Source organism: Poromitra crassiceps, assembly GCF_964638095.1.
Source record: "Poromitra crassiceps genome assembly, chromosome: 4".
Lineage (NCBI taxonomy): Eukaryota > Metazoa > Chordata > Actinopteri > Beryciformes > Melamphaidae > Poromitra > Poromitra crassiceps.
In genome coordinates, this window is record NC_139626.1 from 13,721,478 (window position 1) to 13,749,121 (window position 27,644).

The 27,644-nt window shown below is 42.5% G+C and overlaps 1 protein-coding gene across 1 annotated transcript in view; it reads left to right on the top strand.

Annotated features, from left to right (window-relative positions):
* LOC310774867 (E3 ubiquitin-protein ligase rnf213-alpha-like) overlaps positions 1–27,644 on the top strand; it is a gene marked incomplete at its 5' end in the record, with an annotated part of 75,987 nt that overhangs the window by 18,041 nt on the left and 30,302 nt on the right. The window contains 15 exon segments of the mRNA XM_083634992.1: positions 454–1,738; positions 3,707–3,891; positions 4,046–4,189; positions 6,093–9,677; positions 10,713–10,843; positions 11,086–11,181; positions 11,328–11,449; positions 12,158–12,269; positions 12,271–12,313; positions 15,140–15,290; positions 15,415–15,550; positions 17,507–17,698; positions 21,335–21,465; positions 24,919–25,079; positions 26,898–27,101. Of these exon segments, the coding sequence (XP_083491118.1) occupies positions 454–1,738; positions 3,707–3,891; positions 4,046–4,189; positions 6,093–9,677; positions 10,713–10,843; positions 11,086–11,181; positions 11,328–11,449; positions 12,158–12,269; positions 12,271–12,313; positions 15,140–15,290; positions 15,415–15,550; positions 17,507–17,698; positions 21,335–21,465; positions 24,919–25,079; positions 26,898–27,101 (6,678 nt within the window).

Here is a 27,644-nt window from a genome sequence, read left to right on the forward strand (position 1 = left end):
AAAATCGCAATTTCCTGGAGGGACTGGCTGCTGCCAGGCGGGGGTGCAAAACTCAGCATAAGACCTGTGGGGCAGACTGCTATCTTCCCTGCCTTAAGGCACGTGCATTCGCGCAAACAGGTGCGCAAGCGCAAATAGGGGATATCGCCTGTACCAAGATAGGGGATATCGCCTGTACCAAGATAGGGCCCTTGGACTTTCTCGTGTTAGCCTCGATTGTATTTTAACCAGGTGCATTTCATTTTACTGTATCTTCTTTTAAAACTATCCAAATAAATCAAATCAAATTGCACATAAATAAAATAAATAGCCTACTGATATAAATATTATGTAGCCAATATTTTTAGCTATTGAAGTTTTAGTAATTGTTCTATATCCAATTAGCCAATTTGTTTGATTTGCTGCCATTTTTACTTGCCATGTAATCTCCCTTTCTGTCTTCCTTAACTTCAGGTTTTTGACAATGTCCAAAGACTTGGCACGGCATTTGTAGACCTCTATGCTGCAGGGAACCCACTATTCAGGTGTTGGGAAGCTAAGATTTATTGCAAACCGCAGAGTGACCATTGTATTATCATGGAATTCAACTTTTGCAAGACCCTACATCACCTGAAAGTATGCGGAAACCTAGTTGAACAACTACCAGTACTGTCAAAGAAGATGGAATTGTTTCTAAATGATTGGCAAAACTTCATGGACAAACAGAGATCTGACCACTACTACCTTAACTACTTCACAGCAGAACAGATAGTCTACCTGTGCAGTGTTTTGACTCCGACAAATGTGAATGAAGAAATAGAGGACAAAGCTTTGATGATGCTCTCTTTCATTAAACAAGACTGCACATCATCAGATGTGTGGAGCACATGGACAAGGTTTAACAACCAATTTGATCCTGACAGTCGGAAGAATGAAGACATCCAATTTCAAAGTCTTTTTCATCGCCAGGATGACAGGGATATGCCTTCAGCTTGTGAGAGCCAAGCTACAGTTGATGATCCAGCCGACCAGGTAGACCAGGCTGTTGGTTTGAGAGAACTAGAAGAGTTGTGGAATGACTACATGAAGAATGTGGGAATCGTTTTCCATGACTTTTTGGATGTAAGGAGTTTAGCAGTTCTATTAGAAATGATGACACATGTCACACAAGACCAAACTCAAGATGAATGGGAGGAACCAGTGCTCTCAGAGACACAAGATAATTCAGTCCGAAGAAAACTCCCAAAAGGCCTCTTCTCTAGTCAACCTAATCTTATAATCTGCCCACATGATGAGATCCTGGCTTCAAGTATCTGCTTGTACATGACCAGTGATTATGAGCAGTTGCCCAGCTATGATGAAGTTCTCCTGTGTACTCCTGAAACGCCCTATGAGCAAGTAGAGCTTTTCCTGAGGAGATGTCTCACACCAGGTTACCATGGCCAGAAGATTTACACAATACTCTACGCAGACCAGCTAACCTATGATGTTAGCTGTGCAATGGAGAAGTGTTTTCAGAAACTGAGTTCCCTGCAAAAACACCAATACAGGCTAGTGATCTACTGCAGCTCGGACAGAGAACACACTTACATTCCCACTGCATTTAGTCAGTTCAAAAGAGACTATGTACCACAAGAGCCTTTGGAAAGGATTGAGAAGTACTTGTCCAGACATTACTCTGTCCCTTCAGATCACAACAGCACTGTGTTCAAAGGTGGACAATCTGTCGGGATTGTTTATTCCAGACGAGCAGGAGTTGGTGAGTCCTAGTTTTTCCACTTCATTCAGTATCACCTTAACACCCTGTAGCCCAATTTGAAGTAATTACTGTGTAATTATCAACCAAGCTTACTAAAGAAAAACGCTTCCAACAAAAATGATGCACTGTTAATGGCCTAAGATCTCTCGTTCTTCAAGCACAACTTGTTTAATTAAATTACCCTCACTTCCGTGAGAGGTAGTGATGTGACATTCGCGAACGGTCCGAATCTATTGAGCTTTGGTACGAATGGAGGGAACCGAGTCCTACTTGAGAGCCGTTCATTTTATCTTTGTGCCCAAATTTCCACCACACACACAGGGTAGACCCTTCCCTCCCTCCACTAGTCCGCTGAGCAGGGAGGATTAGTGCACTCGTTAATTGCTACCGGCGCAGGCTGTAACTGGCCTGGGTGGGCAGACTTAGCTTAACAAAATGGGTTACGCCACGGAGTGGATCTGCCGACTTTCTGAGCAGCCAAATGTTGCATTCAAGGCAAGGCAACTTTATTTACACAACACATTTCAAACAGAGATAGTACATTCACTGACGAAGCAGATGGATGGCTTCACCATGTGTTATGTTTACAGATCATTGACATTAGATCTGGCAATATGAGTAATTTAAGTAAGTGCTGCTAAAGTCCACAGATGCTAAATTAAACTATATTGGTGGGATGTCTAAGATCGAATCTGCTCCAAATCTTACCAGATTATTATCCTAGTGATTATTTTTGCAGATAAACAGTAGCCCCCACCCACAAAAAAAAACATGAATGAGGAGCCGCTATTTTAAACAGCTCTCAGAAAGGAACGGAGCCATAAGATCTGGCATCCCCGTAATTCCCATCACTAGTGAGAGGAGTCTGGCTGCATGGAAACAGGCTGCTGGCATAAGCCCTCCCCTGCTCTACAGCTGCTCTCCCATTGGAGGCGACCATTTCAGTCGCTGCTGGCATTTCCGCTCCCTGCTTACAAGCTCTGTCATTGGCTTGGACCATGTCAATCAGAGCAGCTTCCGCTCCCTCCTCCCTGTGTGTTGCTGTAAATAGTCCCCCACAATGCTAACTAGCTAGCAAGCTAACGGCAGAAACCTACACGCTAGCTCGTTGCTACAAGTTTAATTGTTGGACCTATTTTCCAAGGGCACTGCTGCTAAGCGCCGCCCATCACTATTTCAGAATGGTGACCAGCGCTGCCAGACTCCTCTCACGGAAGTGAGGGAAGGCTGGCAAGCGAGGCTAGTGCTTTACTAGTCTCGCTGGCCAGCCTCCTCTCCCTTCCGTCTGAGGAGTCTGGCGCCACGGAAACAGGCAACAGGGATAAACCCTCCCCTGCTCTACAGCTGCTCTCCCATTGGAGCGACTGTTTCGGTGGCAGCCGGATGTCCGCTCCCGGCTTATTACAAACTCTGTCATTGGCTCTGACCATGTCAGTCAGAGCGGCTTCCGCTCCCTCCTCCCTGTGTGTCGCTGTAAATAGTGCCCTGCCGCCTCAGTGAAAACTACAACGCTAACTAGCTAGCAAGCTAACGGCAGAAACATAGACGCTAGCTCGTTGCTACACGCTGAAAACGGCAAGTTGGATTGTTGAAAACTATTTTCCAAGGGCACTGCCGCTAAGCGCCGCCCATCACAATCCCACTATGGAGACCTGCGCTGCCAGACTCCTCGGACGGAAGGGAGAGGAGGCTGGCCAGCAAGACTAATGCTTTACCAACCAAGCTATAAGCTCAAATGATGCAGTAATCAGCCTCATAGACTCTTTGTAGCTGTGTCCTGCATCTGCACATGCATATAGTGTTGAAACATTTGAGACATGCTGACTAAGCTAATGGTGTAACAACATTTCTGCGTACTGAAATAGCTCTCCAGTTTATTCCACTCCATGATTTAGGTTGCAAACAATACGGAAGAACATTATTTTCATTAACTAATAAGAACACAACCATTTTGATACCCTCATACAGGCAAGTCCTTATATGTACAAAGGTTGTACGAAAAGCTGCGGGGAAGTGTTGAACAAGGAACTGCATTTAAAAAGTGCATTCGACTAACTGAACATGAGATTGATGACCACAAGATTCTCCGGTCTTTGTACCAGACGCCAAGAGACAAAGATCACAAGCTGTTTCACTTTGATGTCACATCTTCGGTAAGGAGTCTTTGCATAACCCTGATAGTGAAACTTATTTGATGCTTTAACACTGTGGTTCTCAGCAAACCCTTGAGATGTGCACATTTGTTTTGTACAATAGTAGTTCTAAAATATAGCCTAAATAATTTGTAATAATACAAATATGATCCAGGTGCGGAAAGGCTTGAATGAATTCCTATTCAAGCTGTTCTTTCTACGGTACCTGATGGACTCTGATGGACTGATGTGGCACTGTAACCAGAAACACTTGTATGTCATCGAGTTACTAGAATCCATGCATGAGCAGCCCATATCTGTAAGTTGATATTTATGTTGTCCATTAATGTCAAGTTTCTATTCATCTTTTTCATCCTACATTGTATGAACCCTGAATGATCCCCTCTAATGATAAAGAAAGCTTTAGGGTTAGAAAGGAGGAGAGGAATAGCCTACATTGCGAAAGGAGAGATTTACTGAAATGTGATTAGTATCCCAGCAAAAGCTAAATTTTCCTAAGTTGTTGAGTTAAATCAAAATGATAGGAGTTTGGATCTGGTACTAGACAGATTCGACAGTTTTGACCATGACAATGAACCCTTGATCTTCTTGGCCATGACAATGAATCCTTGATCTTAGACCTTGGAGCCACATGACGTAAGACCTGAAAAGCCTAGAGATTGTATATGGACTTAAGAGGTCCAATATATAAGATGGCTGATATGGTCCCATTTCCTAGCCTAGCTCCAGCATGCTGAACCAGTAGGTGTGACAAAGATGACTGGCTAATACCAGTAGGCCTATACTGTGCAGGGATTTGATTTGTAATAATCTAAAGGGATAGTTCAGATTTTTTGAAGGGGGTTGTATGAGGTAGTCAGTGCATTACCTACAGTAGATGGCAGTCGGCACGCCCCCAGTTTGGAGTACTACCAGCACAGAAGCAAAGCTATTCTTATTTGTATTTTATTTAACCTTTATTTAACCAGGAAAGTCACATTGAGATTAAAAATCTCTTTTTCAAGAGAGACCTGGCCAAGACAGGCAGCAGCACAAAGGAATACAAAAGTTGCATAAAAAAAAACAAAAAAAAACATATAACACAAATTACACTAGACAAGCAGTATAAGAGCCAGAAAGCAACCTACTGTAGCAGCGCAAGCCAGAGCATCCATAAGAGACTATTAGGGCGAATCAAAACATCTGCAGGCCATTGAGTCAACCTCTAGTCTCTTCATGAGGCATTTAAAAACATCCAGCGATACAAACTGCAAGTTTCAGCTCATTCTGTAGCATGTTCCAAGCAGATGGAGCAGAATACCTAAAAGCTCTCTTTCCCATTTATGTACGAACATTGGGAACATACAACATAAATACATAAATAAGAGGGGAGGAGACCGATAATTGCCTTGTAGATCAATATATACCAATGCACAAGTCTACGGGTGGCAATGTACTGCTGTGAGAGGGGCTGGCAGCAAAACCTATTTAGCCACCTAAAAGAAGGCTCACCTAAACCCCCCTCTCCCCCCCAAAAAAAAACAAAACCAACAAAAAACAGAACAGGAATATGGAGAAAAAGGTGATCTAAATGTTGTTCAACACCTGTGACATCACTTCTTGCTGGACGTTCTGCTGGGGCTGACATCACAGGTGTACAGTTCCATTTCAGGAATAGTGTTATTCACTGAAGTTTACAAAAATGAGTCTAGATGCAGCTGTGTGTGATTTAACCCCTCCCCCCCCATCCCATTGTTATATACACCTCCCAAATATTAATGCAATGTGGTCTCCACCCTGCACCAGTGCACCATGCTCTTTAAGTTTATGCTGTACTGTATGCTGAATATTTTCACTGCTTTACCTTACCGTCAGACACCCCTTTCCTTTGGCACTATATACATGTTCTCAACCACAGAACTGTAGAAACAGCTTGTCTGCGGTGTAATGCAGTGCACGGCAATTTTTTTATTTTTTTTTAGGTGGCTAAAATATGTTTTGCTCCCTCCTGCCCCCATCCATATATCAGTACATTGCTTTGCTTCTGTGCTAGTACTAATTTCTGCTTCTCCAAACTGGGGACATGCCAACCACAATCTACTATAGGTCACTGACTATCGATTAAGTACCTCATACAATGCCAATTCAAAACTATCTGACGGAGAACAAAGACTTGATTTTACAAACAATGCTAAACTTGATGGATCTCTTTCTATTTTCAGGGACAAAAGGAAAACTTTGCATTCTTTGAGATCTTCCCAAAGGTGTTGTGTCGCCCACCAAAGGAGGTTATGGCATTGGAAATGAGAAGAGCACACAACCCTGACCTTGATAGTGATGACCCCCTCATGGATGACCAGTGTTTCAGGAGTGAATCCTATCAAAGACCATACCAATACCTAACACGTTTTCACAATGGTGCCAATCTTGACACGTTCACTTACCATGGCATTGAAGGGACTCATGCAGAGTGCCTTCAAATCCTCTTTATCTACTGTGGCATAATTGATCCATCGTGGGCAGAGCTGCGAAACTTTGCCTGGTTCCTTAATCTTCAGTTGCAAGACTGTGAGAATTCAGACTTCTGCAAATTCGAGTTTGTCGGAGACACTCTGCATGGGTTCAAAAACTTTATGGTTGAATTCATGATCTTGATGTCCAAAGACTTTGCCACACCGTCACTCTGCATTGCTGACCAGAGCCCTGGGAGGCAACAAATAGACATCAATGGGCTTAATGAAAGAGACTTGGCCCCATTCCTCATCAGAAAAAGGTGGGAATCTGAACCACATCCATACATCTTCTTCAATGATGACCGCACGTCCATGACTTTCATTGGGTTTCACCTGCAGACCAATGACCAGGATGGAGTTGATGCCATTAATCCTTCCACAAGAGAAGTGATCAAGGAAAACATAATGACTCAACAACTGTACAGAGGCTTAAGACTTCAGAGAGTTCCTTTCAATGTGGAGTTTGATCAACTCCCTCGAGATGAAAAGATTGAGCATTTGTGCAGTGTGCTTGGTATCAAGTGGCCAACAGATCCTGATGAAACTTATGAACTCACCACTGATAATATACTCAAAATGATGGCGATCCATATGAGATTTAGGTGTGGCATCCCGGTCATCATTATGGGTGAGACAGGGTGTGGTAAGACAAGGCTAATCAAGTTCATGTGTGAGTTGAGAAGGTGTGGCGCGCCTACAGAAAACATGAAACTGGTCAAGGTTCATGGAGGCACAACATCAGAAATGATTTATGTGAAAGTGCAGGATGCAGAAACTCTTGCAACTACCAATAAGGAGGAACATGGATTTGACTCTGTTCTTTTCTTTGACGAGGCAAACACAACTGATGCCATCAGCAGCATCAAGGAGATCCTTTGTGATAACACTGTGCAAGGACAACAACTTGCCTCACAAACAGGACTGCAGATTATTGCTGCATGCAACCCCTACAGGAAGCACACAGACACGATGATTGAAAGGCTGGAGTCATCTGGATTGGGATACCGGGTTAGGGCTGAGGAGACTGAAGACAGACTTGGATCCATACCTCTCCGCCAGCTGGTCTATCGTGTCCAAGTCTTACCTCCTAGCATGATTCCTCTTGTTTGGGACTTTGGGCAGCTCAATGACTCCACAGAGCAACTGTACATTGAACAAATAGTGCAAAGACAGCTGAATACCAACTTGATAGACAAGAGTTATGTCAGAATGATAACTGAGGTGTTGTCCTCATCTCAAAAATTCATGAGGGAGAGGAAAGATGAATGCAGCTTTGTCAGTCTCCGGGATGTTGAACGTTGCATGCAAGTGTTTGTATGGTTCCACAAAAACCATCCCAAGTTTGCAGAGGAATTGAAAGCATTTAATCAGAAGCAATCCCAGAGGCAAAAAAACAGAAATGAACAACTCCTTTCACCTGCAAGTGACAGAGTTATCTGGTCACTGTTAATGGCCACTGGAGTGTGCTATCAATCCTGCTTGGAGACCAAAGGGCAATATCAGAATACCATCAGTCAAATCCTTCGTGGTGAATACAGACCTGAGAGAGTACGGCAGGAAATTCAACTCATGCAGGACCTTCTGCTCAGTGGTGTTCCAATGGGTGAAACAATAGCCAGAAATGAGGCTTTGAAAGAGAATGTCTTCATGATGGTAATCTGTATTGAGCTTAGAATTCCCTTGTTTATCGTTGGGAAGCCTGGGAGCTCCAAATCTCTGTCCAAAACACTGGTGGCAGATGCAATGCAGGGCCCTGCATCACATTCTGAACTTTACAAGAGACTGAAGCAGATTCATCTGGTGTCTTTCCAGTGCAGCCCTCACTCGACTCCGGACGGCATCATCAACACATTCAAACAATGTGCCCGCTTTCAAGAAAGCAAAAACTTAAATGAGTACATCTCAGTAGTAGTTCTTGATGAGATTGGATTGGCTGAAGATTCCCCTAAAATGCCATTGAAAACCCTGCATCCATTACTGGAAGAAGGCTGCATTGATGATGAGCCACTACCTCACAAAAGGGTTGGATTCATTGGAATTTCAAATTGGGCATTGGACCCTGCCAAGATGAATCGTGGAATATTTGTGTCCCGTGGAGATCCAAACCAGCTTGAGCTCATCAAAAGTGCAAAGGGTATATGCTCGTCTGATGTCAAGATTCGTGACAAGATCAAACACCTCTTTGAGCCCTTTGCAACTGCATATATGACAATATGCAAAGAAGGCAGAGGCTTCTTTGGTTTGCGGGATTTCTACAGCCTTGTCAAGATGGTATTTTCGATTACCAAAGCCTCCAACCAGAGCCCTACTGCAGATCAAATCGCTGGAGCAGTCCTGAGAAACTTCAGTGGAGGGGATGATGTGAATGTAATGAGCATATTCAGCGAAGAGCTTAGGGATGATTTCACAAATGGCAGCATCAATGCTTTTGATTTGGTCAAGCAAAGTATCTCTCCAGATTGCCAAGTACAAGATAGCCGGTACCTTCTAGTCCTCACAAAAAACTATGCAGCTCTTCAGATTCTCCAAGAGATGTTCCTCTCTGACAAAATACATCCAGAGATCATCTTTGGGTCAAGTTTCCCCAAGGATCAAGAGTACACTCAGATTTGCAGGAACATCAACCGTATCAAGGTCTGCATGGAGACAGGACAGACAGTTGTGCTACTGAACCTCCAGAATCTCTACGAAAGTCTGTATGATGCTCTCAACCAATACTATGTGACCCTAGGAGGTCAAAAGTATGTTGATCTTGGATTAGGAACCCATCGTGTGAAGTGCAGGGTTCACAAGAACTTCAGGCTTATTGTCATTGAAGACAAAGAGGTGGTCTACAAGCAATTTCCAATTCCATTGATTAACAGGTTGGAGAAACATTACCTTGACATCAACACCGTCCTCGGTAATGAGCAGAAGGACATTGTCACAGAACTACAGAAATGGGTCAATGATTTTGTCTCTGCAAGCAGTCAACATCCCATGACAAAACAATATGTACCCAGTGATGTCTTCATCGGCTACCACTCAGACACATGCTCCTCTGTTGTCCTGCAAGTAACAGAAAAACTGAGTGATGAAGCAGATGCTCAGAATGTTCTCAACAAAGCTAAGAACATTCTGCTTCACTGTGCAACTCCAGACTCAGTTGTTCGTTTGGATAACTCCAGATTGCCTGATGATGAAAGAGAACATTTGGTGCAAGAGTATGTTAAAGGAGAGATGCACAGATCACTGGGCGACTTCATTGTCTCTCACACACAGCAGGCAGAACAGTCCCACTTCTATTTCACAGAGGTAATTTTATCTACTATTCTGTCAAATCTTAAATCCACCCTAAAATAGCTATTAGTATTCCTGTGATCTTGCATTCCTGGATTCATTTTGTCGTTTGATGTGTTTTTCTATTATCTGTGTATGATTGGCCAAACATAGATGATGTGACATGTCTTGTTGAGATTTTTCCAGCGTAGCCACAATGGAATTTTTTCTCAATCACAAACATCATGTTTTGATCATAATCAAAGAGCAAGGGCTTCTTTCTAGAGTTGGTATTCTGTAGCTACCGATAATCAACAATCGTGCAATTTCTCCACCCACAGTAGTCGCCTCAAAACACCCAAATGTAACGTACAACACGTGTTGTGTTTTACGTTAAGAAGTGATAAGGAACTTACGCACATCCACTTCTTGGTGCTGAGCCAAACTGTAATACAGAAAATCCAACTAGAACAAGGGCTCGCGACACAGTTTCTTTTTTGCTCCCGTGGACAACATTTAATTTAGACAGAGACAAACAGTTTCGATCCGATATGGATCTTTGTCAGTGTCATGTGTCAGGGGGCATGACTGTCCCTTTTTGTTGACTGCAAACGTGTTCCGCCAGTTTATATGGGAAACAAGCATGCATGCATGAAAAACAAACAAAAAACAGTTTCTTCACAAGTTATTGAAGGTGGGGAAAAAAAACAAATATCCACTGAATATGCAGTATCAAACTCAGGTCACGTACAACGGTACAACCCACAGCTGAATGTTGAGGTTCACACCCATTCTCAGGTGTTGTCAAGACATTCTGGGAAATGTAGAAAATCACTACCTAAAATAGAAGCATATGAGTAAGGCTGTGGAAAAGTGGGTACAACAAAATGGTCAATTACGTGTGACATAGATGTAACATTCATCGCAAAATAACTCCTGGAATGCATTGAATATCACAGACTGGTGATGATATATAACAGTGTAAGATCCAAGGGTGGGTTTTTCCTTTAAGAATGGCAAACTAGAAATTAGGCAGGTGTATTTTTTTAACCATTTTGCTTTTTCGTGAAGGTTACAACATTTTCCAGGCTACTGACTGCAGCAGACACCCAACAACTGCAGTGTGTGATAAAGCTTGACGACATCAAGCTGTTATCACTGCATCAATTTGACACAGAGTACTCCTTCCTCAAGAAAATCAGGTGTGTAGATACAGTATAAAGGGCATGTTGTGTTTATATTTTTCTTACTAAATTCTAAACTCACATGCTTATGGTTAGCCTTTCTGGTCAAATGCACATTGATGAAATTGATTCATGGCGCATATTGAGTAGGTGTGGGTTTACAGTGACCTATACATTTAGTCAAATCTATATAATTTTCCAATAGCAAAGCAAATCGGTTAAACAAAGTGGATAACATCATGCCTATGTCTTGATATCAGGGAATTTCTTGGCTCAACACAAGCAGACAAAGTGCTTATCATCCAAACAGACTATGATGAGGACCCACACAGTAGGAATATTCTTTCATCAGCCAAGTAAGTGAGAGGAATTGTTCTAATATGTATAGCTGTCTGACGATAATCACATAATCAGTTTACTTTTTGTCTTCACGTGACAAGATTGTGTCCGCTCAAATGTGATATTTATTTTCTTCCACTTACACAATGTATGCATTCCTCAGGTACTCCTGCATCAACGAAATAAGCAAATGGGCCACTAGTGACAGCACAAAGACGTTTGTGTACTTTGTCACCAAGCTTCCACGAATTGAGGGTGGAACCTCCTATGTTGGATTTCAAGGTGGTGAGTGCTGCTGGTAATCATTGGTGAACATTATGTACAGTATGCAATATTATGAGCAAAAGCAACTTTCAATGGACACCTGGCCAAGGAGGAAAAAAGTGGCATAAACCAAACCAAAATTACCAAAAGCACATAAAGCAAATTACAATCTCACCACCCTATAATTGGAAAGCGGGATGGTGCGGCACACAATTGCTTAACTGCAGTTGAGTAGGTGAGTGCGGGCGAGGCTGCACAGCAGCTGAGCTGCATATGCGAGTCTGCGACCTCGAGGGAAAACCGAGGTACGGTAGAAATTAGCGATGAGGCGGAGGAGGGGAAGGAGGACAAGTAGGGGGCGGCTGTGGCTCAGGAGGTAGAGCGCGTCGTCCACTAACCAGAAGGTCGGTGGTTCGATCCCCGGCTCCTCCAGTCCGCATGTCGAAGTGTCCTTGGGCAAGACACTGAACCCCAAATTGCTCCCGATGGCTGTGCTAGCAGCTAGCCGCCTTCGGTGTGTGAATGGGTGAATGTAGGCACATTGTAAAGCGCTTTGGATAAAAGCGCTATATAAATGCAGTCCATTTACCATTTACCATTTACAAGTAGGCTAGAAAGGAACGCAGCATGCTCAGTTTCTAGTCAATGAATCATTAAATCTGTTTAAACCGCTAAGAGAGCTCCTCATTACGGCTCTAAGTTTTCATGGCCTCTTGTCTCTTTCTGAAGGTCCTTGGAGGTCAGTTCACATAGATGATCTCAGAAGATCTAAAGAGTTTGTATCTGATGTTCATTCCTTGAAAAATCTACGGATAAGTGAACTTTTTGAAGAGCCGCCTGAAGGTAATTCACCATAAACAGATTGTACCAGAACAAAATAAATGTGTATATTTTAAAATGCTACAAAAAAATCACCTTTACTTTTCTTTCTTTTACAAGTCATGGAGACAGATGACACTGATCAAGTAAGTTTAATTCAGGAACCATATTCACAAACTTTTGATGATGATCACCAGTCAGATCACTGAAATACAGTTAACTGATTTCTGAGGCATGGTTCCATCAACACAAGTCCAGCAGTTTAACGTTTGCAACAACAACAAAAAATCATATCAAATACAATTCTGTGAACAAATAGAGAGATGCCTAGATATTATGGTTGGGCTAGTCCGACTTCACGGAAGCAGGCTCCGGGTATAAGCTCTGCCATTTGGTACCGACCATTTCAATCGGCAGCAGACGAAAATCCCTTTCCGCTCCCTGCAAGCTCTGTCATTGTCTCCGACCCGCTCTGACTGACCGGCTGCGACCAATTATGGATTTCCTGTGTGACGAATCTGTTGATCTCAAATGCCTCCATCGCTGTGAAACAACAACAACAATGCTAGCTTGTTGCTACATGCTGAAAATGGCAAGTTCTGATAACAATAGTGCAACAGACAATGGACAAACATGACAGAGACACACAGGGATAGGTGGGGGGGGGCTTAAAAGAAGGCAGAGGAGAAGAGATTGGTCTTGAGGCGGGATTGAAGAACTGTGAGGGACTCTGATTCTCTGATGTCAGGGGGGAGGGAGTTCCAGAGCCTGGGAGCTGTACTGGAGAAGGATCTGTCACTGAAATTGCAGAGGTTGGACTTAGGGGTGGAGAGCAGGCCAGCTGAGGTGGATCTGAGGGACCGGGAGAGGAGGTCTGTGAGATATGGCATTGATGCAGTTGGTGAAGGGCTTTGTATGTGATGAGTGATGACCAGTATTGTGTAGTTGATCAGATAGGAGACAGGAAGCCAGCGGAACTGTTTTAAGACTGTGGTGATGTGGTGCCAGGATTTGGTGTGGATGAGGAGTCAGGCGGCTGCGTTCTGGACCAGTTGGAGTCTATTGATGAGGCTGGTGCTGATGCCATGGAGGAGTGAGTTGCAGTAATTGAGACGGGAGGAGATGAAGGCGCAGATGAGTGTTTTGGCAGCAGGATGTGCAAGGATTGTGGGGATATTGTGGTGATGGAAGAATTCGATTTGACAATTTGACGGATGCGGATCACGCGGTGAGTGTGGGGTTGTTGAGTTTGCTGAGGGTGGATTTGGAGCTGAGGTAGATCTGGGTGTCATTGGCATAGCAGTGGAAGTTGAGGTTGAAATGGTGGAGGATCTGACCAGAGGATGTAGATGATGAAGAGTAGTGGGCAGTACAGAACCTTGGGGGACATCTTGTGTGACTGTGGAGGGGACAGAGGAGTGATTATGGAGGGAAATTAAGTGAAAACGGTTGGAGAGGTCTTTGAGATCTGGCTATGGTTATGGCCACTGACCTAAAAAAATATGGACAGAGCTAGCCCATTGATTTTGGGCTCCGGTTTTGAGTGGTGGCCGTCGCCATCTTGATTTTTTGTCAGCAGAGTGGGAGGGAATGGGTTGAGTCCTTGTGCAGCTCACGTGAGATGAGGGGTCCCAGAGCTGCAGCTCCGCGTGCTATTGATACATGATCAGCAAAGCTGCACGATCACTGGACAGGCGACCTGTCAATCACCTCCTTTTCTATCGTCTATTTTACTCCAAATGGGTGAGTTATATAAAAAGTGACCCCCATATAATAGTTGTTATGAAAAGGTGAAATTAGCTACATATATATAGACCTAAACTGTGTTTTGGACCAGGCTGTAAAGATGCTTAATCACTGTTACAAAGTTGGTCATTTGAACATGGGGTGAACGGGAACGACGGGACTTCTGAGCCCTGCCACAAGTGGCCGTTAATTACAGCTTTCAGGGTTACTTCCTGGTCCGTGTGGGAAAACCTTGTGCCTTGCCCACTGGTTATGGCTCACGGTATCGAAGGCTGGACTTGAGGAGGATGAGAATGTTGAGGGATCCGGTGTTAGCAGAGGTCCTGGCTCACACAAAAGGGGGGCTCTGACGTGCCAGCATATATCACACTGGTGGTGGAGGCTATCATCCTGGCCTATGAGAGATGCATGGACTGAGGCCTTCTAAGGGCCTGCGGGCCCATTCCACCAGAGGTATGGCCACCTCATGGTCCCTGTTTCAAGGGGTCGCCATGAGGGACATATGGCATCCCCACATACTTTCATGAGGTTTTACTGTCTAGATGTCACAGAGCCTTCATTGGCTCATTCTGTCCTTAGTGTGGGGTCATGCTAATTGTGTGTGCTGAAGTCCACAGGGAGGGTTTGGGGATTCTGACCCGTGCACAGGTCGGGGTCATGTGGGCTTCGGCGCATGCAATCCGGGAGTGGTCCATATCTCCCATAGGGTGAGATACCGAATGAGAGATTGAAAAAGAATGTAAGGTTACTTGACGTAACCCCGATTCTTTGATATCTCGAGTGAGGTATCTCACATCACTGTCTTTCATGCAAGGTAGGGTACGTGAAAGAAATCACTTGAGAATGACGGGAAGGGATGCTGCGGCCCCTTATATAAGGGGACGGTCCGTCCCAGTCATCTGAAAGATGATTGGTCTGCCGGTTGGCACACATGGCGTCATTGGAGCTTCAATGATCAGGTCACGCCGAGGGGCATTCCCATAGGGTCAGGGTGAGATACCTCACTCGAGATATCAAGGAACCGGGGTTACGTTAACTAACCATACATTACATACATACATACATTGTATTTGGAAGAGGGTATCCAATTATCAGTTTACTTTTCAGTATCCTATCAGTGCCATGATTGGACTATGATGCTTTCAGGTTTTGGCAGATGTGTTTGACACAACGGATCTCATGAGGAGTTGTGTGCAGAGTGCAGTGAGCATGCTCAGCGATGTGGCAGACAGTGGAGAGCTCAGCACCAGGAGAGTTGAGAACCTGCTCACACTTCTAGATGGAAGCGAGACACAAGGTTGGAAATTCAGTTATTCAGCATCACATTTAGATAGGCCTTATCATCTTATACACATTTATGTACAATGCATTGGAAATGTATTTCACTGAAAAAAACATTGTGATTAATGTTTTGCTTTAAGCTGTGTTTGTGAACATTGTGAGGAAACGTCTACACTCGCTGTTGGAGGACTATGAGGCCAATGTCTCCTATCCAAAAAACTGGGTTCTCAGGGAGGCGTCAAATGTCAATTCACTTCAAGAAGGGGGAACGTTCATGTAGGTCTCTACTTGATATTGCTTAACTTATAGCCTCAATCTAGACTTTATATGATCTTATAATTTTTTGCTATATTAAATTTGGCATACATTGCTGGACAGTTTTTTCCCCATGAAAAAGTAGCAGTAACACTTTATAATAACGTTAAATCGTAAGTAATTTATAAGCCTGTGGGTAATGATGAACTAACCATTTACAAAACATGAATATACATTTGTAGATGATTAATAAATGTTATGTTAACATATATAAATGTGTTGTAAGTCATCTATAAACCTTTAGTATGAAGCATTTCTCACTTGTTGTAAAAGATGTGTAAATACTTTACAATTCATTTACAAGGCTTCCTGCATCCCCTAATATAAATTGTAAACCATTCATCACACATAAGTTACATACAAGGGGGTAGCTCTGTTCGTCAAAATTGAAGCCAATGCGGAAGTGGCCTCCTTGCCTGCAGGGGGCGACCCATTGGTTTGTGAACTTCTGTTTTTAAGCCTCAAGTATGGCCTCAGTAAACACTTTCCTAATGAGTTTATGGTCTCAATCGCTAGTTTCATCTTGTAGTTGCAGACTATGTTTAGGGGCGTGATTGACGGGTCGCTTGTCCATTGATCGCACAGCTCGCTGATCACGGACCAATAGCAGGCCGTGCTCTGTGGGAAACCTCGTGTCGAGATCCAAGATGGCAATGGCCAAAATGCCATACGTGAGGCGTCAAAATAGGAAGTCCACAAACCAATGGATCGCCCCCTGCAGGCCATTGGAAAGAATGCAGGTTTAAGTGCACTTCTGCATTGGCTTAAATTTTGACAGAGCTACCCCTTTGTACTGTGGCGTTACTTTTTTGATCCCGTTTGAATTGTGCCAGGGGGTACACATGTTAAATTTTGTCAATTTAAAAGATAACCAAGTCACAGTTTGTCCTGAAACTGAAACGTAAGGTTTAGTTTTGTCAATCAACATCTTGTGTTGCACATTATATGTCACACCAACAACAATGAATTGGTGGGAGAGACATCACTTACACGACTGGTTGTGCGTAGTCTTTCTGATTTATAACTTATAGTGCCACAGTTTTACCACAAACTGCCACTTCCTCGACTTGCAGTTATCTTTTACATTGACAAACATGTACTGTGTACTCCCGTGGCACAATTCAAACGGGATCAAAAAGGTAGCGTATCGCTCCGTTCACCACCATTCATATTTTTCCGCATGCTGGTGCCCTGAGAAAGACAAGACGTGATGTTCACTTTGGCTCTCTATGTAACACATTTATGTGTGATGAATGGTTGACTCTTTACATTAGGGGATGCAGAGAGCCTTGTAAATGAATTGTAAATGATTTATGCATAATTTATATAACAGGTGAGGAACCTTTAATTTACTAAAGGTTTATAGATGACTTACAACACATTTGTGATGTTAACATAACATTTATTAATAATCTACAAATGTATTATTTAGAATAGTTCATCTATAAAGGCCAGTTAGGCAATGTTTGTACCTGACATGTTTCGGCTGCTGTTTCTGCAGTCTTCATCAGAGGTGTCACGTGATGTTGGTGTGACGTCATCTATGGTGTGGTTATATGGAGTTTTTCCATCCCACCTGAAGTGGTGGGATGACCGTGCCCCTGGCGTGTGCCAGGGCGGGGCGTTGCAGGACTGTGTCTGTGTCTTTGACTGTGTATATTCATGTGTAGTAAGTGCTTAGTTCAGGCTTATAAATGACACGACTGAACGTTATTATAAAGTGTTACCAAAGTAGCATTTTAGCAGCATTCATAACCCATCATTCATAAATTAAAACACAAGTCTATTTTATTTTAGCTGTTTAGCTGTCAATTATTGCCAGTCCAGAGAATGTGGTTCATCTATAACACCATGCTGTTGATGTCACACTGATCCTAAAGGTTGCTTGTGAATAGTTATTAAGAATATTTCTCACAGACATACCCTCTGGAGGAAAATCCAAGCAGTTGTCACACCACTCCTTGCTAACTTGGTCTCAGTCATTGATCGGGATTGCAATTTGGACCTCCTGATGGATGGTGAGGTGGACATGGAGATCAGGAAACTTTGGCTTGAGATATTCGCCCGCAAAGACATGCTTGCTGTGCCTCATGTGGGGATGGAAAGCAAGTAAGTAACTAATGTGTGATCATGGTGCGTGCCTAGAACTGTAGCTAGAACCAACATATTGTTGCCATTCAATTGCATTGACTTGTTAGACTGGTAAAGCATCCAGTCACGTGAACTCACATTCTGTTTCATCTGGCCTCCAGCCTGGGGCGGGCATTTTCAGAAATTACAAAGTCCACTAGCCAATCATGGACCTGCCTTGCAGTTGACATCATAACCGGACAATCAGAGACGGCGCTGGCAAAATAGTAATAATGTCAACGTTAGTCGAGTTTACACAGCTGTAAATGCAGTTATTGCAGAAATAGACCCAATAACAGCAATTAAACAAGAACATGAGTATGTACCAGTGGGGTTTCTCAGCGGGTGGATTTGGATTTGACTGGATCTGATACTGATTGGCTGAAGGACTGGATTTGGCGATGCTGATTGGCTGAAGAGTTGTCTGTCAAGGCAAGTACTCACACCCACTGCTTGGAGACAAGACTGATACGTACAGCGAAACAGAATGTGAGATCACGAATCGGGATCGTTTTAACCAGGCTATTTCCTTGCATCTTGATTGTGTCCGAATCCTGGAGTGAATCTTGACAACATACCATTAATATTGTCATGTTTTGCATTATATGGTAGTGTGACTTGAGTGAAGATTTTAATTGTTTGAGACTTGACTTGATGTATGAAGAGAAGACTTGAGCCTTGACTTGGTGACTTTGGACTCAACTCTGACTTGTAGGCTACTTTGATGACTTGAATAGGTTTCTAAAGTCTTGACTTGAGATCTTGTGTTTGTGTAGCTAAATGACTTTGATTGAAAGTGATGAGATTTGTTCCAGCAGACTGAATTTAAATTCAGTTTTCTGAATTTATATGGATGATTGAATTTATTGAAGTTGAAACTGATTATGGGGCAGTGGTGGCCCAACGATTGGAGAAGCGAGCTTGTGAACGGTTAGGTCTTCTGTTCAATTCCCGGGACCGGCAGGATAAATCTGGCTGGGGAAAGTGAAAAGGCAGCACTTGCCCCTTCCTCATTACCACAACTGAGGTGCCCTTGAGCAAGGCCCTTAACTCCAACTGCTCCAGTGGAGCTGATCAGTGGCCAGCAGATCAGAATGTGGTTGTACTGGTCAGCTTCCATGTGTGAATGTGAACAGGGCACTCCTGAAAAAGAAAGCATTGCTATCAGTGAGACTCCCCCTGTATAAATAAAAGTTAAATAAATAAATAAATAAATATATATACCGTAAATTCCGGACTATAAGCCGTGGCTTTTTTCCCGTTTTTTGGCCCCTGCGGCTTATATAACGGTGCGTCTTATCTATGGATTTTTTCAGAAAAAAAAAAAAAAAATACAAATAAAATCTCTCTTTTTTAGCACTCTTTCTAACTATAAATCCACTTCTGTTTTAATTTCCTCTCTTGCCCTCTTTTCACCACACCGCGGACACTGTGTGCACTGTAAAAATAAACAACGGTGGTGTTGTGTTATGTTGTTTTGTTGAAATGTTACGGTAATACGGTAAATGGGAGCTTCCTCAAACAGCCATCTCTTTCCCGACAATCCCCTCTGTGCGTGACCACTTACATATGGTAATTACGGTAAGCAAACGGCCACTCGGCCATCAACTCCCTCCCCCGACTACCAGGAGAAAATCACAAACTTCGGCGAATTCACACAAAGGAAGATCAAGGAATATTCCATCGAACCGGAGCAGATCATAAATATGGATGAAGTGCCTTTGACGTTCGACCTGCCACTCACTCGGACTGTTAACAAGAAGCGCCCTGGAGGATTCTTTCACCAAAAAAAAGCTTTGCTCGTTCTCGACAGCATGAGAACGAGCAGTAGAAGCAACACTCTCACTTACCATGGGGAAGGTACGCAGAAATTCACACGACGCAGCTTTCAAGTTGAAAGCAGTCAATCTCGCATTAAAAGAGGGAAACAGAGCAGCCGCGCGTAACCTGGGCATCGATGAGTCAATGGTGAGGCGTTGGACGGTGCAGCAGGAGGAACTGTCTCAGCACGGAATATTATAGGAGTGTGAAAACATCCACAATCACCAACGGGTTCCAAAACGCTGGACTGCTGCGGGATGAAGAGGATGACGCCGCCACAGCTGGCGCTGAGGGCCGTCAGAGGCTTCAGAGGCTGTTCGATGCCGACAGTGATGAAGAGGAGTTCGTTGGTTTTGAGTGACAATGAAGGAGAGAGGAGAGTGGTTGACGAAGCCACCCTGAACCTGTTCGTTTCCGACACTGAAGATGAGGACTTTGGTGGTTTCAGTACGCAGGAAGAAGAGGAAGACGAGGATTAGTGACTTGACTTCTCTGGTTACAGGTTTGCTGCACATATAGCCTATTGTTGTGTGATTTTGTCTGGGGATTAGTGACCTGACTTTTGTTTTGTTTTGTTGAAATGTTAATAAATGGGAGCTTCCCCAAACAGCCATCGCTTTCCCGACATTCCTCTCTGTGCACGAACCCTTTCATATGGTAATTAAACATCAAAACACCCGCGGCTTATAGACCGGTGCGGCTTATAGAAGAAAAAAATTGTCAATTTTGGTCCCGCGGCTTATAGACCGGTGCGTCTTATAGTCCGGAATTTACGGTATATATATATATATATATATATATATATATATATATATATATATATATATATATATACAGTATATGCAACTCATGATGCTTTTACCAAGTTTTTATCTTATTAAAACCATATGCATTAAATCCTAGATATTTATTTTTCTTTAAGATATTAAATTGATACTGTTTTGTTCTGACTTGAATTCTGTTCTACCATTTTGGGGTGCTTTCTCACTGGCGCCCCGGTACTGTTCCCGAGCACACTTGTCCCCAAATTGACCCCAGTTTCGGAACATTTAACAAGTGTGAACGTTGCGTTCCGTTCCGTGCCCGGGCGCGCAACAGGGAACTGTGACAGGATCCACTTGAAAAGGTGGTCTGGGGAGCGCTTTGGCGTGCCCAGGCACGGAACACTTGCCAGTGTGAACATTGTGTACCGGTCTGAACCACATAGACAACAAACGGGCGACGGACGGAATGGAACGAAAGCGATCGTTCCCAGTGAGAAAGCAGCCTTAAGGTCTTTGCACACAGTCTGATTGTTTTCGTATGTGTGTTTTTTAATCCGTCATCTGAAAACACAGACGGGTCCCAGCTCGCAAAAATCTATTGGCTGATGCGAAAAACGCAGAAAATCGAACCTCGTCCGAAAACTTAAATGACGGACGTAATTGTTGGACTCGGTGTGTCAATGATGATTGACACAAATGAGGTCGTATTCTTTTTTTTTGGTGTGTTAATTTCGGACGAAAATACAAACTTGGTGTGCAAAAGCCTTTAGACTTGACACTTGACATTAGTGTCATGGACTTGGAAATCTACATTTAGAATTTTGACTTGACTTGAGACTTGTAGCCTACCTCAAGACTTGATACTGAATTGGGAGTTGTGCAAAGTTTACTTGGTCGCCTCTGGTAAATGCTAATGAATCACAGAGCCAACTTGGAATTATTCAGGATAGATTACTAGTAAACCAAAGGATGTCATCTTCCCCTTTTGTAAAATCAGATTCAAAATGTCTTCATCCTGTCTCTTACACAGCTCCAAGGTCTTTGTGGTACAAAGCCATGTCACTGCTGGCACCACCATGCGCTGTGCCATGCCGTTCAGCTGGTGGATCAAAGACTACCTGGATCTGCTGATGATGCAAACTCTGAAACATGAAAGTAATTGTAAGGAATTTTTATATAGAAATATGGATTTTAGATAGAAATATGGATTTTGATATCCCTATTGATTCATCAGTAATTTATATTACTTTAATAAGTAATCTATATTACTCCTGCCGTCGGTCACAGGTAAATCAGAGTCAGTTCTAAAGGAAGGAGATCTTTAATCGACTGATATTATTATAACAAGCACTGAACACGTGTTTAACTTCAAAACAGAATGCGTTTATTTAATCCACAAAATAGTAAAATCACAGTATTATGCATAACACCTTGTTCGATTGAGGTAAGAAAGGAGGAGAAAAGTGAAAAGGAAGGGAATAATATATTCAAAGAAAGCCTAGTTTAAACCTAACCTAATTAAATACATATTCTAATTCAATAGGTGATTATTCTAAGTTAATCTTCACAGTGATGGGCAAGCTACTTGGAAAATGTAGTAAGCTAAGCTATCAGTTACTCTCGATTTAAATATAGCTAAACTACATTGAAGCTATCCCCAGAGAAATGTAGCAAGCTAAGCTACGAGCAACATGGCAAAAGCAGCTTGCTACATCAAAGCTACTTTTTTCTCACATTGAATCAACTTCATGTCAAAGAACAACTTTCCACCAAACAAATAGGCAGGCAAAAAAAAATCTCATTTTGATTGTTTATTATATTATAAAACACACTGAAACTCTCACTGGCACAATATTCAAAAACAGACAATAAAACCTGAACGTCTTCTTCATCACTACCAGTGGCTCAGCCATCTTTCAAAGTTCGTTGCTGAAGCGACTTCGCCAGCACATGACATATTTTGCCCTACCCTTAACCAATCATCAGTCTTCATTGCCTAAACCCAACCCAATCAGAGGCAGAGTAGTGCTCTTGCTGCAAGAGAGGTAAGGATGCTAAAAAGCAAGGATCAGACAACAACACTTGTGGTCAGTCATAATGGAAATGGAAGTGCTTTATTGGCTACACAGACACACTTGACATAATATGCAATGTCTCCTCCTGTTTATTCCAAACCGCAGCAGAAATCTCCATTGCGTGCTGTGCTCATGGATTTTCTCTGGCAAGTAGCTTGTAGCTTTTGCGAGAAGCTACAAGCTACGTGGGTCTATAAATAGCTTAGCTACTGAAAAAGCTACTTGGTTCAAAAGTAGTGAAGCTACCACCAAGCTACTGAGAAATGTAGTTAAGCTATGTAGCTTCGCTACTTGTAGCAAGCTACTGCCCAACACTGAATCTTCACAGCACTCTCAAAATTGGCAGAAAGGCGTGTGGTCACTTTGCCTGTCTGAGAGTCGAGGGTTCTCTCCCTCTGTTCGTCTGCGGGAGAACGGCCTTCCCTGGCTCGGCTGGGATCCCACCGGAAGGCAGGAGCTGCCATGGCAACGAAGGGTGGCCGTGTCTGCTGTTGGACGGGCAGGCGAGGGGTCTCAAAACCGGCTGGTTGTTGGTTCAATTGTCTTTTAATGGTCCTCTTGGTTAAAGGATCTCATCCCGTCGAAACAGGGAATCGCCTCTGGTAATGGCAATTATAGAAGGGATAATCAAAAATTGATTTAAGCTTCGCCTATCAAAAATAAAGCAACAAAAGGTATCTAATCTCACTATATTTAGTTCGATGAGCTCCAGACTATCGCTTGCTTCCGTTTGTCGAGTCAATACTGTTTGAATGGAGCTTGGTTGTCCACATGCCTGTTCTCGGGAAGCGGTCTCATGGTCATGGGACCTGACACGGCTTTCCTCCGTCAGGGCCAAGGGATCCAAAAATCATATTAGTGGGTTGGTTATCAAGCCCAAAAGCTCCTCAAATCAGACGCTTAATGTCCATCAGTGTTCTGTTGCTCTGCTGTCAAGTGACTGACTGCATATAAAATTGGCCAGACTATCACGCCTCTTGACTGGGTGGTAGTCATATCATCGCCTTCAAAAGCATGGCATCTTTTGAGGCCTAAAAGTAAGGACTACATCTTGAATTCTTGAGTTCTAAAAAGTCCTTGTTGTTTCAAAGTTCTTCTTTCGTCTGCCCAAATCTGTTAGAGAGCAGCCAGCCACAGTTTTTACTTCCTCCTGTCAGGAGCAAGGGGCAGGGAGACGCCCCTTTCAACATGGCCCTGCCTTCTATTGCATTCAGATAAGGGTATGGGTTTAGTCTAGAACTCAACTAAACTATGTACTTCTTTTACAAGCTTATTATTTCTTGACATCACTCTTGGTGTGAGAAAACAAAATATAGATGGAAAAGATAAAGGTAAATAGACTAGATAGATAGCAAAATAGATATAGACAAGCATTGGTCTTGTTACACAGGATGGCCCAAGAAAGATTTATGACTGTTTATCCAGGGACCAGCGGCGAGAAAACATGTACCTCTTTCCCTTAAAACTTATCACATGCTTAAAACATCTCATCAAATGACTTCATGGCCATGACACTTTCAGAATTACATCACACACATTATTCTGATTGTTTTGAAATCAAACATGTGTGGTGTATCTTTATATTTAAGGAATAAACCAAAACTATTTCTGGAAAACATATCTTTACCAAATCTTGTATACGTGTACGTAACACAAACATATCTAATGAAACCACTTATCTCGGGTGAATTAAAAAGAGTTACCCTAGATTCGATAACATGTCAACACTGTTAGATCTACGGTAACTAATTAAATGATTGTCACACACACATTAACACACTATACATTCCTACTCAAGAAGTATGTAATACTAATTAACTTGACAAAGTATAGAATCATGAGGTTTGTTAATTCCATTTTTGAGCCACACACGAAAAGACCACGACAGTGAATGTCTACTGGCTCTTCTTTAAAAAGGAATGTGAAGTGGTTTATAGCCTTTGACCCCCCACTTCCATTCGATGACCTTTGGTTTAAGGAGGAAGATGGGACCGTGTTGTACATTTACAAAGCATTATTAAACATACCCATGATTTATATAGATCAATGTGGGTTGCAATTCGGAGAATATTGATACCAAACACTCCATGAGTTGCGCGTACGGTACACAAGTTCCTAAACTGTTTGCTTCCAGACTCCGTGCATGGGCATGACTGTTTTGCTTCAAGAGTCCTGTCCGGGGTCCCGTCCGTGTGACCTGTGAACTAAATCTCCGCCAACGGACAGAACGGACATTGACGAAACACACTCGTCAACAGTTAGAAATCACTCCTTTGGTATTTCCAGACAGGCTGGCGCCTTGGGCCCTGTTTGGCTCCCTCCAGATGCAAGGCGCAGCCAGAGGTCAGACCTCTGGAGAGGAGAGATCTGTACATTAAATATTCAATATTTAATGCACGTTACTAGATGATTTTCGCTACATAATTAAGGATGAGTCTCATGTTTGAATGCTTTTTATGATGCAAGCTATGTAACTGAAACCTGTCTCTTACATTGACCCCTAACACATCAGTGGTCCTGTCAAAACATTATTTTCCAGATCATACACATGGCCATTTTGAAGATCTCTTTCGGAATCTCCCACTTGTCCTTTACATGGATGAAATGGTGAATGATAAAATGAGGAAGGAATTTTTCCAAAGGTACCTGCAGGATTTTGTCTCCATGACAATGAAAGTGACAACAGATGAAGAATTAAGGGTAAGCATTTATTTATAATGGCAAACAAAGCCTGTTTTCAAGGCTAAATTCACAAGTTAAATTATCAACATGGTAAATATTTTGACTGCTGATAGTTGAGGATTGCTGATTAATCACAATCCTAAAATGAAATAAAAAATTAAATTAAACCTCTCATAGTCAATCCTGGCAAGTGTCAATGGATTTAGAAATGATGCCTTGCAGAACAAAACAGAAAATGGGGCCTAATATTATTTATTTAGTATCCCCCCAATGACATAAACACAGAAAATGAACCGTCTACTCAGCTGCTTTTGTCACTTAACATGGATTATATTATAATCTCTGATAAAGCTCAGATATTTTTAATCTGCATTTTTAGGGACACAATTAACATTTATCAACCATGTTCAGGGTGTTACATCACCTGAAAGGCCGCTATAACCGTTTGAGAGACAACAAAAAAAGCTGATGGGAATGTCTCAGAAAAGAGAGAGAAAGAAAAGATAAAAAAAAAGTGTAGAAAAGGTAACCCTTTAAGTTATTTTCTTTAATGCCGACAACACCAGTTTAGTCTAGGGAATCTGTGAGAAAAAATGACCCAACCTTAAACTAATTGCAACAGAAATGATTTGTGTTGTATTCAGCTCTTGAAAGCTTCCAATTTAACATACTGAAAATCCCAGAAAATCCCAGTAGTGGAACATTGTCAAAATTGCCATTGTCTCCACTTCAGGGACAGCTTGGAAAGGGGATTTCCATACAGAGCGCCATTAGAAATGCATTCAGGGTCTGGAGAGGGCAGTTTTTACAGACGAGGAAATCCGTAGCAATCTTTTGGAGTAGCCTATAGCTTATAATTAGCAACTCAATTAACATTCTCAGCCATAATATGATGGCTGGTCAAACAGTAGCATATTGAGCATGATTTTTTCAGTTTACCCATGATTTTTTCAGTTTAAAAAGTGGGGGGACAGAATTAAGGTTTTGAAAAGTGGGGGGGACATGTCCCCCCTGTCCCCAGTGGAAAATTCGCCCCTGTCGCTACCAGATTTTGCTGAGGGCCGAACGGCGCCAGCGCGAAAAATTTGGGGCATTTGAAGCCAGGTTTAGAGGAATAACTCATTTTAAATTAACAGTTGTGATGTCATTATTCAGTCTTAACCACCAATATTTGATCCTTTTCTCACTCACTCCTATGTCACCACCTGCTCTCAGGGCTTGAAATTAACTTTTTTGACCACCTGCCAATATGGCTGCTATTAGAGTTACCAGCCAATTAGAATTTCCACTAGCCAAAATGTTTTTCTTGAAATTAACCTAGAACATGAGTGGGTTAATTTAAGCATAAGTATCAGTAAGTGGCCCGGGATTCTCAAAGCCTGTGTTGAGGGTCACACAAACAAAAATGCACTCTTGAAGCTAAATAAATCCAAAACAAATAAATTTCTACTTCAATGTAGCCTTTTAGTCATAAAGATTATTGAAAGATATTCCATATTCCAGACTGAAATGCTATAACAGAAGTGGAGTATTGGCCAGAATGACATGAACATTTGGACACTTATTCAGCGGGTATCTTGCATGTTGCGTTAAGGTGCACTGTAAAAAAAAAAAGAATTGCAATTCCGTTGCATGTGCAAGTTGAGTATGACTGCTATAGATGATCTGTTAAACATCTACAGACGAAGCTGTATAGATGAATTGTTGAATGTCAACTAATAAGCTGTCGAAATGTTACTAATAGGAGACTATCTGTATGCGGACTATCCAAGTAAAGTGTTACCATATACAGTAAGGTACTTACAACATTTGAATATTTTGCATGACTCTCCACAGCTTTTCCGTGAAGCCCTGAACAGCTGCGTTAATGACCTACAGAGAAGAAGTAACAGCGAAGAAAGTCCCTCTCTTCCTCACATCCACAGAGCCTACCATTTCTATCACAGTCGTCTACAGAACCTCTCGCGGATGATTTCCCTTCAGCCTCAAGTGGTTTCTCCTTTGCTCAGGAACCAACATGTTAGAGACTATCCAGAGATGGTAAACAATTCTAAACTCAAGCAACTTTGAGATTTGATTCAAGGTGAAACCAAATGTTTTGCAAAAGTGAAATCTGAATACAGATCCATCCTTCAATTTGTTCTGTCTTAGGATAAAGAGGCCTACATGATGATGTTGATATTTCTATGTATGCGTCATGCACCTTAGCACCCTGCACACATGTTCTTTCATGGTACACACATCACACTGCACCTGTAAACATTCCCTAAACTTAGGGGACACGGTGGCGCAGTGGTTGCCTTGTCACTTCACAGCAAGAAGGTCCTGGGTTTCATTCTCGCCTGGAACGCTGTGTGTGTGTGAGGGTGTGTCCCCCTTCCCATGTCCTCAGTGCCCACTGCCCATGGGCTCGTCAAAAAGGGCCTTTCTGTGTGGAGTTTGCATGTGGGTTCCCTCCAGTCCAGATACGAATCCACGCTAAAAACATGCAAAAATAATGATAATAAAAAGAAAAATCCCTAAAACTCAAGCATCAGGCATGCAGATGATTTTTATTTTTTCCCTATGCTTTAGTGTAACACA